Source organism: Herpailurus yagouaroundi, unplaced genomic scaffold (genome assembly GCF_014898765.1).
Source record: "Herpailurus yagouaroundi ecotype Mexico unplaced genomic scaffold, PumYag 379, whole genome shotgun sequence".
Classification (NCBI taxonomy): Eukaryota; Metazoa; Chordata; class Mammalia; order Carnivora; family Felidae; genus Herpailurus; species Herpailurus yagouaroundi.
The window spans coordinates 525,201-538,950 of NW_024412596.1; the positions used below are offsets into that span (position 1 = coordinate 525,201).

The 13,750-nt window shown below is 51.0% G+C and overlaps 2 protein-coding genes across 11 annotated transcripts; one reads left to right on the plus strand and one right to left on the minus strand.

Moving 5' to 3' along the window:
• Positions 1 to 47: 47 nt before the first annotated feature.
• Positions 48 to 5,382, plus strand: CFAP119 (cilia and flagella associated protein 119). 8 transcript variants are annotated; one of them, XM_040463194.1, is made up of 9 exons: positions 48 to 371; positions 695 to 726; positions 1,237 to 1,302; positions 1,448 to 1,617; positions 2,195 to 2,265; positions 2,467 to 2,583; positions 2,666 to 2,735; positions 2,821 to 2,907; positions 3,518 to 5,382. In XM_040463194.1, the coding sequence occupies exons 1-9, from the start codon at positions 168 to 170 to the stop codon at positions 3,694 to 3,696; spliced, it is 996 nt and encodes a 331-aa protein (XP_040319128.1). In that variant the 5' UTR covers positions 48 to 167; the 3' UTR covers positions 3,697 to 5,382. The 8 variants fall into 8 exon arrangements, with proteins under 8 accessions (XP_040319128.1, XP_040319125.1, XP_040319127.1 ...); XM_040463191.1 differs by having other exon boundaries at positions 2,195 to 2,583; XM_040463193.1 differs by having other exon boundaries at positions 1,448 to 1,613; positions 2,467 to 2,735.
• On the minus strand, positions 3,822 to 12,842 carry PHKG2 (phosphorylase kinase catalytic subunit gamma 2). 3 transcript variants are annotated; one of them, XM_040463189.1, is made up of 10 exons: positions 12,707 to 12,842; positions 12,193 to 12,305; positions 7,634 to 7,809; positions 7,304 to 7,358; positions 6,178 to 6,243; positions 5,923 to 6,086; positions 4,935 to 5,025; positions 4,687 to 4,840; positions 4,489 to 4,614; positions 3,876 to 4,387 (listed from the first exon to the last, which is right to left on the minus strand). In XM_040463189.1, exons 2-10 carry the CDS (start codon positions 12,285 to 12,287, stop codon positions 4,094 to 4,096), a joined length of 1,221 nt encoding a protein of 406 aa, XP_040319123.1. In that variant the 5' UTR covers positions 12,288 to 12,305; positions 12,707 to 12,842; the 3' UTR covers positions 3,876 to 4,093. The 3 variants fall into 3 exon arrangements, with proteins under 3 accessions (XP_040319124.1, XP_040319123.1, XP_040319122.1); XM_040463188.1 differs by having other exon boundaries at positions 12,635 to 12,841; XM_040463190.1 differs by lacking the exon at positions 12,707 to 12,842 and having other exon boundaries at positions 3,822 to 4,387; positions 12,193 to 12,287.
• Between the last annotated feature and the right edge of the window lie 908 nt (positions 12,843 to 13,750).

The following is a 13,750-nucleotide window of genomic DNA, read 5'->3' on the forward strand; positions in this document are numbered from 1 at the left end:
ACGGAGACGCCCCCTGCGGATTGGCTGCACCCTGTCTTTCTACGGCGCCGATTGGCTGAGGCGTCGCTAGAGAGCCAGGCCTTGGCAGTCGCTGCCCGAGGACCGGCGTTCCCAGGACCTGGGCGGGACAGAGCCAGTGGTGACCCACGGCAAAGAGGAGCGACGAGATGATCCGTCAGAAGTCCAGCCAATTCCTAGGACTGAAGATGCAGTCGGAGCTTGAACAGCCCTCCGAACTGCAGCGGGAACCCGAGAGGGAACTCACTTCATTGGATGAGTCCGTCATGCGGGTAGCAACAGGTGTGCGGCCTGAGTCCGGCACCGCGGCCTCGGTAGAAGCGGATGAAGATCCTGCAGCCAACTTGTTCCCGGTGAGGGCGGGACAGAATGGTCCTCTCCTGAATGTTTGTAAAAGGGCTCCCCGGCAGGGCGCCACCCGCTGTTATGTTTATTAAAGTTCAAGACGTTTCCTGGGTGCCTTGGTGAAGAGGCGGGGGTGTGTAACTCCGACTGTTAAATGCTCATGAATGGTACTTAGGGCCTACCAAAGCCTGGCCTGCCGGCGTTGCTCGTACATAATCTTTAAGATGAGAAGGCAAGTTAGCGGGTTCTTAGGCCAGCTGGAGATCCGCGACAGGTCAGGGACTGGGGCCAGGGACAAGCTCTGCCTGCCCAATCCGCTTTCTCTCCGCAGCCGCCGCTGCCCCGGCCCCGGATCTGCATGTGGTGAGTGTGAAGAGCCTTGGGGAAAAAGTTACACTTTACATTTGCATTATTCTTCCCCCAAAGTTCTGTCAAACAGCTAGAGCATTACCCATTTTACAGATGAGGAAACTGCAATTACCCAAGATGACTAGATCTCCAGCTTTCCTGCCTCCCCAGTCCAACGAGGGAGGATGGGAAGAAGGGAGCCAAAGACTAAGGATGTAAATGGAATATCAACTGCTGTGGAGCACTGTATAAATGGGGACACTGAAGCCACATGAGGAGTGGCAGAGACAAGGGCTTAAATTTCCTAATCCTTGGCTTTATAAACGAAGAGGACCAAAGGAGTTCATTTAAGCCATATTCCTTATTTGAAGGTGGAGAAAGTTGGATCGAGAGAGAGTAGTGGAAGGGCTAATCCTCAAACTCAGGTCTCCTGATTCCCAGTTCAATGCTCTAGCCATCATAGCCCTGCCAGGAGACTAATGCACAATGGCCACCAACACCTTTTCACCTCTTTTCTTACAACAGGAAGTACCTGGACATCCATTCCATGCACAGGCTGGAGAAGACCACCAACACTGAGGAGATGAGGGAGTATGGGGGGATGAGGGAAGGGCAGAGAAGCTGTCTCCTGGGGAGATTGAGAGGGCTGGGCTGGGAGGGCGGGAAGAATGCCCAACTCCAGAGTATGTGGTGCATCGGTGTGGGGAGGCTCGCTCATTCCTTCCTCTCTCCTAAGGGTGCTAGCTGAGCTGTTGGGGCTAGGCTCTCCTGAGCAGAGCCTGCGGGATGCCATCATCCTGGACCTTTTCTCCCATGCACTCATCTTCTGCCGCCAGCAGGGCTTTTCACTGGAACAGACATCAACAGCTTGTGCTCTGCTCCAAGATCTTCACAAGGCCTGTGTGGGTGAGAGGGTCAGGCTACCTAAGGGTTTGAGCCCAGGGGACAGAGGAGACTGGGATGGCAAAAGTGACCAAGGGAATCAGTAGTTCCCTTGGAATCTTTGGATTCCCTTGGAATCTTTGTTCTGTCATTACACGCAATATGACCACACACAAGTTGTTTCAGCTTTGAAACCGTCCATTTCTTTATATACAGCACCAACTTCATGAGACTGTTGTGAGAAATATTGTAATAGATGTAAATATACACACAGTGCTCAATAAAACAGCTCCTCCTCCACCACCACCCCCCCCACTTTATTCTTAGAACTGTGTTTTTCTGCACAATGTTTAACAAGAGGTGAAATTACATATTTCTCATTTTATTGTATGTCACTTACAGACAGGACCTTGTTTGTTTTGTTCAGTGCCCTAGAACAGTGCACGGGGTACTCGGTATTTGTTGAGTGAATTACTGAAATAAGCCAGGACTTAAACCTAGATTTGCTCACTTCTAAAGTGCAATAAGTAGCTGGTGAGTGAGTGAAATGAATGAATATCAGGGAGGGGACTCACTGTCACATCTTGCTTTCCCCCCTCAGCAACCCCCTTGGGCAACGTGGAGGAATGTTACCGCTACTTCACCAGTGTTCTTTTTTGCCATGGAGTCAGGGTCAGTTCCTCTGGAATGGAATCTTCAGTCTCCCCCCAGATAAAGTCTAGCCCAGTCTTCTACCCTCTCTCACACTCATCACCCTCATCTTTCTCTGAAGGCTGCAAGGGGCTCTCCCTGCTCCTGGACTGCCAGGCACTTGGAGAAAAGGTCAGGGTTCCTGGGGGTGGTCAGTCCCCTAACTCCCAATCATCCCCACAGCGGCCTCCCTTCAGTATCAACCTCTTTAGGGAGGAACAGCTGCTTGCCCTGGCAGATTATGTGGTCAACACCTACTTCCGCCACTTCAAGCTCTACAAATATGTCTTCACACCCCAGGTACAGAGGCCACCTCTCATCTCCCCCTTTCACTCAGTGCAGATGCCCTCCTCTCAGCCTCCCTCCTCCTCCCTCTTCCCAGGTGAGGCTGGACCTATCTTTGACTTACATAGGGCTACAGCCGTCTGAGCTCTGGCCAGAGGATGAGACAGGTGAGGAAGAGGTCTGGGGCTGGGGCTAGGGCTGGGGCTGGGGCTGAACCTGAAGCTGAAGCCTCTTCCTGCTTCTGGCCTGCAGAGAAAGAAGGCGAGGAGGTGGGAGAGCAGGCAGTCACCCCACAGGAGGAGGAGCTGGAAACAGTGGTCCAGCCAGAGCAAGAGCCAAGTGAGGAGCTGGAAGGGTTAGGTTCCCCTGTGACTTGGAGCAAGTATAAAATGAAGGGGTTAGACCACATCAGGACTTCAGGTCTGTTTTAGGCACAGTGTCCTTTCTCCAAATGATTCCTTACGCAGAAATTCAAGATGACAAACCAGGTAATAAAAGTGCAGCTGCGGGGGCGGGGGGGCATGGAAGAGGAGCTCCAGAAAAGGATAATTATAAAACCAATGACAGTAACAACCAGCACACATTTAGCAGTAACAGGGTGCCAGGCAGGCCCTGTGTTAAGCATCTTACATTTAACCCTCCCTCAGTCCTAGGCACTAGGTGCTAGCACTATCTACATTGTACAAGGAGGAAACAGAGATATGCAAAGATTAAATCACCTGTGTAAGGCCACTTATCTGCTCATCAGCAATCCAGAGAGTCCAGCATGACCAGTCCACCCACCTCTCTCCACAGAAGGGCTAGTTGACCTTTCCTGAACTGAAGCCTTTCCTGATTGCTACCTGTGTAGCCCCAAGTGCACCTTGGAGGTTGTGTTTGCCCAGCTGGGGGGAATCCCTCAGCCCCATGGCATCTCTGCTGACCTGCCCCTTCTTCCTTGCCCCTGCAGGCCAGGTCTCCATCCTGCGAGCCTACATCAAGACCCAGATGAGCAAGGAGCTGGGGCAGCTCCAACAGCTGATAGAGGAGCGGCTCAAAGCCAGCGAGGAAAGGCTCAACAGCAAGTTGACCATCCTAGAGCGGCCCTTCCAGCTACCTCCTGGCAAAGGCAAGAACAAGACCAAGTGACCCCCAGCATTTCCCCCAATAAAGGCCTGGGGCAGAGCAGCCCCATCCCCGCCCCCCCACCCCTCCTGAGCACCTTCTGGGCTTCCCCGCTGAAGCCAGACAGCAGACATAGGGCACTGGCTCTCTCGGGCGTGCAGCAGATTTTATTGCAGGTGCAGCACAGGCAGCATTGACAAGGCTAGGCATGGTGTTGCGAGCAGCAGTGCCCTTCCACCTTAGCTCTGATCCCAAAGCCCTGGCTGGTGGGGACAGGTGTACAGGGCTGGTCTTTATGGTCATATATCAGTGGCGGCATGGCCAGGCAGGGGGGCCTGAGGCCAGAGCCCGTAAGGGCTGGAATGATAAAAATCCTCCTCCAGGAGAGTCCTGCTTTCTGGGGGTCCCCTGGGCTGAGGTGCTAGCCCAGTGCCAGCATGGTGTCGTCCTCGGCGATAGCAGCAGAGTCCCCCTCTTCTTCAGGGCCCATGATGGGAAAAGGCCCAGGGGGCTGGTGCTGGAAGAGGGCTGCTCGGTTTTGTTGCTCACCCTTCTTCACCCAGTGCCCATAGAGCCGGAAGGCACAGTTGTCGATGAGGCGCCGCACCGGCCGCAGTGCGTAAGGGTCCCTCAACAGTGCACTCTTGGTCAGCGGCCGGACACGCTGGGTGCTTAAGGCCACTCGTCCAGCAGCCAGCACTGTCCACACTGCCACCTGGGAAGGAGAGGCAATGTGAGCTCCAGTGGGGCATCCACCATAGGAGAATGATCATGGGACAGAGGAACAGGCCCAGATGCTGACACTCTCAGGCTTACCCGGAACCGCTGGCGGGGGGTGAGGTTCCAGGGTTGGCTGCCTTCACAGCGCTCAAAGAAGGGATGCTGTAGGGCTTGCTCAGCTGTCAGGCGCTCCTCAGGATCTACCTGTAGCAGCTTTGAGATCTAGGGGAAACCCCAGAGCATGAGAGGCAGCTCTTGGGCCTCCTTCCTCACCCTCTCATGGCCCCAGCTCACCAGGTCTTTGACGGTGTCCGAACGGTCATCCCACTCAGGTGAACTAAACTGGTACTGGCCCTCCATGATCATGCGTAACATCAGGATCTGGCGTCGGTGCCAGAATGGTGGCGAGCCAGCCAGGAGTGTAAACAAAATCACCCCACAGGCCCAGCTGGGAAAGAGACCAGAGTCAGGCAGGGCTAGGCAAATGTGTTGAAGGACAAGACACAAAGGAGAAAGGAAGGCGGGGGAGACCATAAACTCACAGGTCGACCTCCTTGCCATAGCCGGGGTGGGTTTCATCCATGGAGCATTTAAGGATCTCTGGTGCTAGGTACCCTGGGGTCCCACACAACTCTGGGGAGAGAGAGCTGAGATTGATGGATGCCACCAGACCCCTAACTCAAGGGCCTGTTCAAGGGCCCCTAACTCCAGACCTCTGCTGGAGCCTCAACGCTGCCAGGACCATAAGTGTTCCCATTCTGCTCCTGCCTGCCCTCCACTGAGGGCAGTACTAGACCCGAACCTTGCTGCACAACCCAAATACCCACCAAGGTTCCTGGTGGCCTTCCTGGGGAAAACCTCATTTTTGGATGGACTTCAAAGTCTTCCCCAAGCATATCATTTGCCACCTGCAACCAAACCTACCCACTCCTTACACAACTTTGTGCCACGTTTTTACATGTATAACATAAATGGAAAGCAAAACTTCAATCTTTTCTACGTTCCTTTCTGCCCAAGTGGACTCCTCCTCCTATAAACTCTATTCTGTGTGGCAGGATCACCACTCAAACCAAGGAGAACGAGTGGGAATATAGGATTTCTTAAGGCACATACTGAGTAAGTCCCTTGTTTAAAACCCTTCCTTGGCTCCCCGTTGTGGTCTCAGGCTCAAGTCTACACTCCTAAAGCACAGCCCTCCACGACTTGATCCTATTATTGATCCTAGCTGCTTCTATCACTTCAGGTACCAATTTCATCCCAGCAACTGCCAAACTGTATTCCATGGCATACTTCCAGGAAATCTTAGGCCTACCTCATTTGAAAATGACTCTCCACCCATCCCCACCCCAGATCAGGAAGCCCACTGTGAGATACATACAACGCTTTGCACCTAGAGGATACTTGGCAAATGCTCACTGTCTTTTCCTCTTTGCTTGGTTACCTGGGTACTCAATTATCAGACCCAGCTAACCAGCCTCAGGTCTGGGTCTCCTTCCCTCCCAAGCCTTTTAGGGCACCAGGACCCCTCACCTCGAAGCTTCTCGCCAGGTTCCAAGTGGCAGGAGAACCCAAAATCTGAAAGTCGGATCTGCATATTGTCATCTAGGAGAATATTCTCAGGCTTCAGGTCTCGGTGCACAATGTTGTTGGCATGGAGAAAGCTCACTGCTTCCAGCAGAGACCTCATGATGGACCTGAGGGAGGTGCAGTCTCCTCCTCTGCTTCTCCCTGCCCGGCCCCACCCCGCCCCCTGCTCACCCCACCGGCCGCAGGCTCAGCCATTACCTGGTTTCCTTTTCTGAGAGGGCCACCTTCTCTGTGAGATAGTCAAACAGCTCTCCCTTCCGCATCCTAAGGGATAGGAGGGGTTGGGAGGTAGGTGTACCTTACAAGCGGCTGAGAAAATAAGCCAGTGGCTCACAGAAAATACCACGGAAGAGGCCAGTAAAGAGATTCCTCTTAGACAAACAGAGGGTCTTGAGACAGAGTGCTCCAAGAGTGAACTGGATGCCCGGGGCAGCTTGGCCCAGGGGATTGGTAGTTGAAATATATGCACTGTGCCATGAAAGGGTTATTTTAGCAAGAATAAGTACCTTCTTGCAACAATTATTTTATAGGAGGTCCTTATTATGTAAGAGTAACCTCGAAGAAGACCTTTTAAAGTGAATCTAGACCATGACCAAAATTTTACAGTTAACAGTAGTAAAAAGTTGAATAGGACTTTATTTTGAATTTTGCTTATTTTATATTGTCTTTAAAAATTGAGGTTATTAACTGCAACTCTGCATCAGTCCTTGAAATCCGGAGTTGACTGGGGGCATATCAGTGTTTTGCAACATTGTGTGATGAGGTAACAGACACTTCCTACCTCCCCCCCCTCCCCGCCGGCCAACTTTTGCAGAGGGTCATTTCTGTATGAAGACTTTGTGAATTTTTTCCAAGGGTCTCTCTTAAATATTTGCTATTTAAACCATTCTCTTTTGAGGTACCTTTACACTGCTTTACATTATATTTTCTAACATCTCACACTCAGATTCAGACTACCCAGAAAACGAATTGACAGGCAGAGTCAAACACCATGTAAGGTGGTACGGTGTTAAACAGCGAGAGACAGATGAGCAAGAACCTGCTGATAAGTGGCCAGCTCTTAAAACAGCCTTTTCTTCCCTGCTAACGTTTCGACCATGGGGGACTGGGACAGTGGCCCCTTGGGTCATGAAGACCCTTTTTAATTGGCTGGTCACTAACATTCTGGAAGAACCTGCCCAATCAGGGCACCCAGGGAGAGGGGCCAAAGCCAGGAGCACAGGAAGGTGTGAGCAAGGTAGTCTTAGCCCACTGCGCTGTCAGGCTGGGGCCACGCATGCAGGGGAGGAGGAGGCTTCTCAGATCAGGGCAGGGAGATACTCACAGATCAAACACCAGGAACATGAAGCTAGAAGACTCGTAGGAATCGATGAGAGTGACTGGGAAAGAGGCAGAAAGGTAGAAATACGGAGATGGAAAGGAGCGGATGCATGTTATAGGGGCTTTCCACCCCAAGGTGGCAGTGGGCTGTTACTGGGAAGGAAGGAGAACCAAAAGGAGGCAGTAGGGACCCAAAGGCTGGCCACACTTTGAGGTGGAGCAGAGCCATGACGAAGGGAGCAGAGGCATGGAGGCAGTGTGGGGGGAACGGGGCTATGGGCAGGGCCAGCAGGAGGTGGCTGTCAGCTAACAGGAGCAGGGAAGGCAGCCTCACTGATGTGGGGGTGGCCGGCGACCTGGCGAAGGATGTGCGTCTCTCGCCGCGTGGCTTCTCGCACCTCCTCTAGCTGTTCGGGGCTCAGTCGCTCAGCTGTCACCTCCATGATCTTCACCGCAAACTCATGGCCAGTAGCTCGATGAACACAACGGCGCACCACGGAGCTCACTCCTCTGCCAGAGTAAGACAACACAAGAGTCAGGCCTCCTGCTCTGTCATTTTCACGCAGAGTGGTGCCTCGGCATCCTCTTACCCACTGCACCAGATTCCGAAGATCCATCTGGGCGACAAGGCTGCCTCCCGAGGAGCTCGCTCTGATCTACAGTAGCTTCACAGTAGCCTCAGCAAGCAACCTGGATACCCAGCAAGGTGCAACACAAATCTCACAGAGAAGGCAGGTGGAGGTCCTGGGTTTGAACCCAGTTTCTGCCACTCCCTCCGTGGATAAGCCTAGGCAAGTCTTTTCCACACTGAGCTCCAGAGCCTGCCTCTTGCTTGCCCTGGAACCCCACGAGGAGAAAGTGGGAAGAAATGACCTAAACTTGAAATTTTACTCACACTTCGCTGATTACCCCACCCAAATCCCAAAGTTCTCCTAAAATACATCAAGTGCAAGGGGCTCCAAATAAATATTGGACCATTGACTGGAAGACCAAAGTTGTGAATTAGGAGACCTTGGTGTAGGCCCCAAATTTGCCACTAATTAACCTCCATGTAACCTAATGACCTAAGGTCTCTGGGCTTCCACTTTGCCGGCTCTGAAACGTGGCCAAAAACATCTTGAAGAGATGTTGAAAAACATTAAGGAGATAGAAGCAGAAAAGCCCATTTGGCATGGTGAAGAGAAAGTCTTAGACAGGTATTTCATTGCTGGGAATCTGTCACCAATTGCATATGACCCTACAAGTACCTCAGGCTAAGTGCAAATCTCTCCAAGATCGGCCCTCACACCACATTTCCTATGTTGGTTCCCTGGCTGCCCTCCACATAACTTTACTGCCGTGCTCTCAAGGCTTCCTCGCCCTTATGTAACTCCCTTTGCTTAGAATGCCTGTCAACCACATCTCTAGTTCCATCAAGAGATATAAACTATTGACCCTCTGGCCAGGTGCGCTGTTTGGTCAGCGTATTCTTGTTCTTTTCAAAATGAATTCCCATCTTAAGTGGGACAAGACCCGTCCAGCTGCCGCAGTGCTCCCCACACCTACTGCCTTACTCTTGGCCACTTCACAGTTTCACTTTCCTGATCTCCACTAAATGGCAATGCCATTCAACCAGACTGCCAAGCTAGAAATCTTGGTACAGTTCTTGGCTTCTTCCTCTCCTTCACAATCCACCACATGCAACCAGTCCACTCCATTCTGTGTTTTTTTTCAATTCTGTTTCCTACTTCTCCACCCCCATAGCTGTTAACAGCCTCCCCACCGATCTCCCTGCTGCCAGTCTCAGCCACTGCAACCCATCCACCACATTGCTTCCAGAATGAGCTTCTTATGACAGTCCTGTCATAAGAATCATGTCATTCATTGCTGAAGTTTTCCAGCTTAAATTCCCTAACAGTTCCCTCATTCCTTAGTGGGACCCCCTAGAACAACTGTGCTCTTTTGAAATGAGACCTAAGAATTCCAACCTTATAGTTAACTGTGGAGTGCACTTAAAATTTTTTTCTCTCCATACTGCATCCCTATTACCTGCAAGATAGAAGTCAAATCCCAGTCCCTTCACCCATCACTCAGAAATGGTCTCAGTTTCTGTTCGGCCTCATCTTTGGCTATTACTCTGCTATTCAATCTTTATTTCAGTGACTTACAACTTATCAATTTCTAGAATGCATCAAGCTCTTTTAAAGCTTCATGCCTTTATACATGAATAGACTGGTACTCTGGGAAAAGTCATTCAGTAAAAGTATGCAGGTAATTTACTATGCAGGGAAAAGACAGTGGAGACCAGGGATGATGCTACTACTGTAATGCCAGAATGAGATGACAGGGGCCCTACCCTCTGACCTGCTTTCTCCAAAATGGGTCTTTCTGTACCCTGTGGCAGTGGAAACACTGTCCTTCCCTAAGGGTTCTTCCCAGCCTCGGTGAGTCCTCCCTTATCTAGTCCTGAAACCCTATGTCAGCTTAGGACTTGGATTTCAGCTCACTTCTCTGCCAGGCACTCTCTCCCCACTGATGACCTCCAACCAGTCCCAGGGGACTTAAATACCAACTGTGCAATTGGCTCCTGCTGCACTGTCTCAAACCTTGAGTCCTCTCCAGAATTCCTGATCCCAAAGGCCTTTGTGACATCTCCATGTGATATATTTTAAAAGAGTCTGAACAAATCTAATAGCCACACCCCTGTCTGCTTTCCTGGCCTGGGCAGCATGGGTCACAGCAGACCATGCCAACCTTCCAGAGGCACATTCTTTTTGTGCTTTTATTTCTAACTCACAGGTGCTATCTTATATCTTACTCTCCCTTACTGACTCCTCCTTCTGTAACCCCTTAATGGTGACAGGCCTCAGGGCCTAAGCCTAGGCCCCCTTTCGTTTCTATTTTCTCACCAACTACTATCTATATGCTAACGCCTCTGATTTATTGCTCTAGCCCAGCTCTCTCTCCAATTCCAGACACATGTACCCACTTGACAGCTCCAGGTAGATATCTCAAAACTTAGTATTTCCAAAATGGAACTCGTGACTTGCTTGCCCCTGCCAGAAATCTGATCTTTCTCACACTTCTTCATTTCAGTAAACAGTACTCAGGCGCTCAAATCCAAACCTGAGACGTTACTCTTGTTTCTTTCCGTTTCCCTCATGGTCCGTAACCAGTCTTTCAGGAAACTATCAAGTCTCTCTTCAAATCATCACCTAAATCTATCCACTTCTCCCCATCTCTACCACCGCTCCTCTATTCTAAACATCACCATCTCTAGCCTGAATCCATCAGTAGCTTCCTAACTGATCTCTACACATCTACTCTTGTCCTTTTCCTATCCATTCTCTACACAAGAGCCAGAATAACGTTTTTTAAATGTAATAACACATTTGTGTTGAGCACTTACCATATGCCAGGAAGTGTTCTAAGAGTTATCATATTAAGGGGCACGTGAGTGGCTCAGTCGGTTGAGTGTCCGACTTTGGCTCAGGTCATCATCTCACAGTTCGTGAGTTCGAGTCCTGCATCAGGCTTGCTGCTGTCAGCACAGATCCTTTGTCCCCCTCTCTTTCTTCCCCTCCCCTGTTCGCACACTCTCTCTCAAAAATAAATAAAACATTTAAAAAAAGTTTATCAGGGCACCTGGGTGGCCCAGTCGGTTGAGCATCCGACGATGGCTCAGGTCATGATCTCACGGTTAGTGGGTTTGAGCCCCACGTCGGGCTCTGTGCTAACAGCTTGCTCAGAGCCTGGCACCTGCTTCGGATTCTGTGTCTCCCTCTCTCTCTGCCCCTCCCCCACTCACTCTGTCTCTCAAAAATAAATGTAAAGAAAAAAAAATTTTTTTTTAAGTGTATCATATTCTTTCCATCCTCACAGCAACCTACAAGGTAGGGTCTATTTTTATAAACCAATCTAAATGGAGAAACTGAGGCATGGAAAGTTTAAGTTCCTACCCCCAAATCAAAAATATGTAAATCAGATCATGTTACTGCCCTGTTTGAAACCACCAATTTCACTAGAATAAAATCTAAATGTCTTATCATGGCATAAATCCCTACATAATCTAATGTCCATTTACCTCTCCAACTTAATTTCCTCCACCTTGTGCCACTCTTACTACATTCTAGCCACCATGATCTTCTATCTATTGCTTGAACAGGCTCTTTCTAGCCTGAGCCTTTGCATGTGCTTCTGCACATGCTTCTGCCCCAAATATATCCTATCTCAGCTCACAAGCTGTTCATTCCCATCCTTCAAGTCTCAGTCCCATTAATCACTCTCATTCCATCATCCCAGCATATGATGACGTTTATCTTGTTTTTGTGTTTATCCTCCATCTCTACCACTAGCATATACTCCAGGCAAACAGAAAACCTGTGGGTCTTGTATTCCTAGTGCCTCAAACAGTGCACCCAGCACACTATACGTGCTTAGGAAATCTTTGATGAGTAAGTGTATCTGCACTGTCTCTACAAGTGAGGCCTTCCTTCTATTCTCTGCATCCTGAACTCCTATTCATCCTTCAAGACCCAAATATCCCCCTTTAGGGGGAAGCTGTGGTTTTATCAGCCCCATCACACTATTTACACAGCCTGATACTACTTGAACGTTTTTTGTGTCTCTTTCAGTCACTTCATTTGGAGAACAAACAACTCTTCTACCCTCCCTGTGCTTAGCTTCATGTCTGGCCGACAGTAAGTTACTTCAACTATGCTTGCTGAACACATAAATGTGTGAATTTGGAAAAAATGGAGGTTGGCTCAGAAAAAGAGTTTAGTCACCAAATGTTGCTCCACTAACCACTGTTCCTTCCCATTTAGAACTATCCAGCCCTCAAATGGAATCGTGTATTCTGGCTAGGACCTCATCTCTCTGGAACTCTGTCTCTCTGGCTGAATGAAGCCTCACCTGCCAATGACGTCCTTAGGGTCGTACTTCTGGTAAAACTCCTTGGCCGCTGCCCAGTCGGGCAGCTCATCCTCCGGCCCCACGTCCAGCGTCATTCTGAAGGTGGTGGGGGCCTGTGTGGAGGAAACGGAGGGTAGGGAGGGCAGTGAGGCCCACAGGCTCTGGGAGGACACACATCGCGGCTCGCGGAGGCGCAGCCCTTGCGGCTGGGGCGCCAGGATCCTGGGGGATAGGGACGGGGTGGGGGAAGGATCAGGACTGGGGAGACCCTGCGAAAGGGCCTAGGGGGCGGGAAGGGTGGCAGGGCAGGGAGGGGGACGGGGGAGGGGAAGGGAAAAGGTGCTAAGGAAGAAAGGAAGGGGCACACGGGCAGGTGGCTGTTGCTGCGCAGGCGCACTTGGGCGGGCACTGGGAGGGGGCGTGGGGTCTCGCGCAGGCTCACCCGCGGGTGATGAGAGAGAAGCCAGGGTCAACGCGAAGCCTCTCCGTACCGGGTTCGCCTCCAGTTCCTTACCTTACTCCCAGGGCGGCGCCGGCAAAGACCTCAGGCCCCGCCCCCATCCTGTCGGCGAGTGGTCAGAGCCGCCTGAAGACTGAGCTTCAAAATCCCTTCCGATTGGAAGTTCGTAGTCCAATAGGAAGTGGGGAGTCCCTAGGCTGGCGCGGGCGTTGGAGCTCGGAGTTACCGAAGGCTGCGACGCTAGGGCGGGGCTTCAGATGCAGCCAATTAGTGCACAGGATATGCCGGGGACAGCAGGGGGCGGAGCTCGTTGTCTAGAGGGCTTGGAGGCTTCCAATGGTACCCGGAAGTTAGGTTTACCCGGAAGCGTGGCTGCTGGGTATCTGGGTCGCGGGACTAGCTGCGTCTCAGGTTCCCGGACTTGGTCATGGCCCCTTCCTTTCCTTCTAGCATCACTATCTGAATTTGGCTCTTTTTTAAACTTTTATATTGGCAGCCTGGCAGCAGGAATGCCTGCTTTGAGAAGTCACTTCCCTGCTTTTAAAAGGCTTGGAGTGGGCGCCTGGGTGGCTCGGTCGAGCATCTGACTTCGGCTCAGGTTATGATCTCAGGGGTTTGTGAGTTCAAGCCCTACATTGGGCTCTCTGCTGTCAGTGCAGAGGCTGCTTAGGATCATCTGTCTCCTTCTGTCTCTCCTCCGCTTGTGCACTTGCTCTCTCAAAAGTAAACACTTAAAAAAAAAATGCTCAGAGCATGCAGCTTGGACCCCCACGTGCCACTGGGTGAGGACTTGGACGAGTCAGAGCCTGTCAACCAGAAGAGGCTTCCTAGTCCTCTGGTTGCTGCGCCTCTTCAGTATCTCCAAAGCCCTCGTGCTCACCATTTGGGGTTATACATTTCCCAGTCCTCCACCACCGCCTCCTTAAAAGCCTTGGGGGATTATCACACTCTGTTCTAAGCCTGCCAAATTGTGTGTGATACTGCCCGGAGCAACTTACTTCATAAGCCTTTTCAGTGCATAGCTCAACCCTGGCATTCACTTACTCATTCAATATTTGCTGAGCGTCTAAACGCTAGACTATCAGCGGGGGGGGGGGG

Coding starts and splice junctions, on each gene's coding strand:
- CFAP119 (XM_040463191.1), top strand. CDS start 168: ATGATCCGTCAGAAGTCCAGCCAATTCCTAGGACTGAAGATGCAGTCG. Junction 372..694: donor CTGCAGCCAACTTGTTCCCG/GTGAGGGCGGGA, acceptor TTCTCTCCGCAG/CCGCCGCTGCCCCGGCCCCG. Junction 1,303..1,447: donor AACACTGAGGAGATGAGGGA/GTATGGGGGGAT, acceptor CTCTCTCCTAAG/GGTGCTAGCTGAGCTGTTGG.
- PHKG2 (XM_040463190.1), bottom strand. CDS start 12,287: ATGACGCTGGACGTGGGGCCGGAGGATGAGCTGCCCGACTGGGCAGCG. Junction 6,087..6,177: donor CTCTCAGAAAAGGAAACCAG/GTAATGGCTGAG, acceptor CACCTCCCTCAG/GTCCATCATGAGGTCTCTGC. Junction 4,388..4,488: donor CCCCCCGCCAGCGGTTCCGG/GTAAGCCTGAGA, acceptor TCTCCTTCCCAG/GTGGCAGTGTGGACAGTGCT.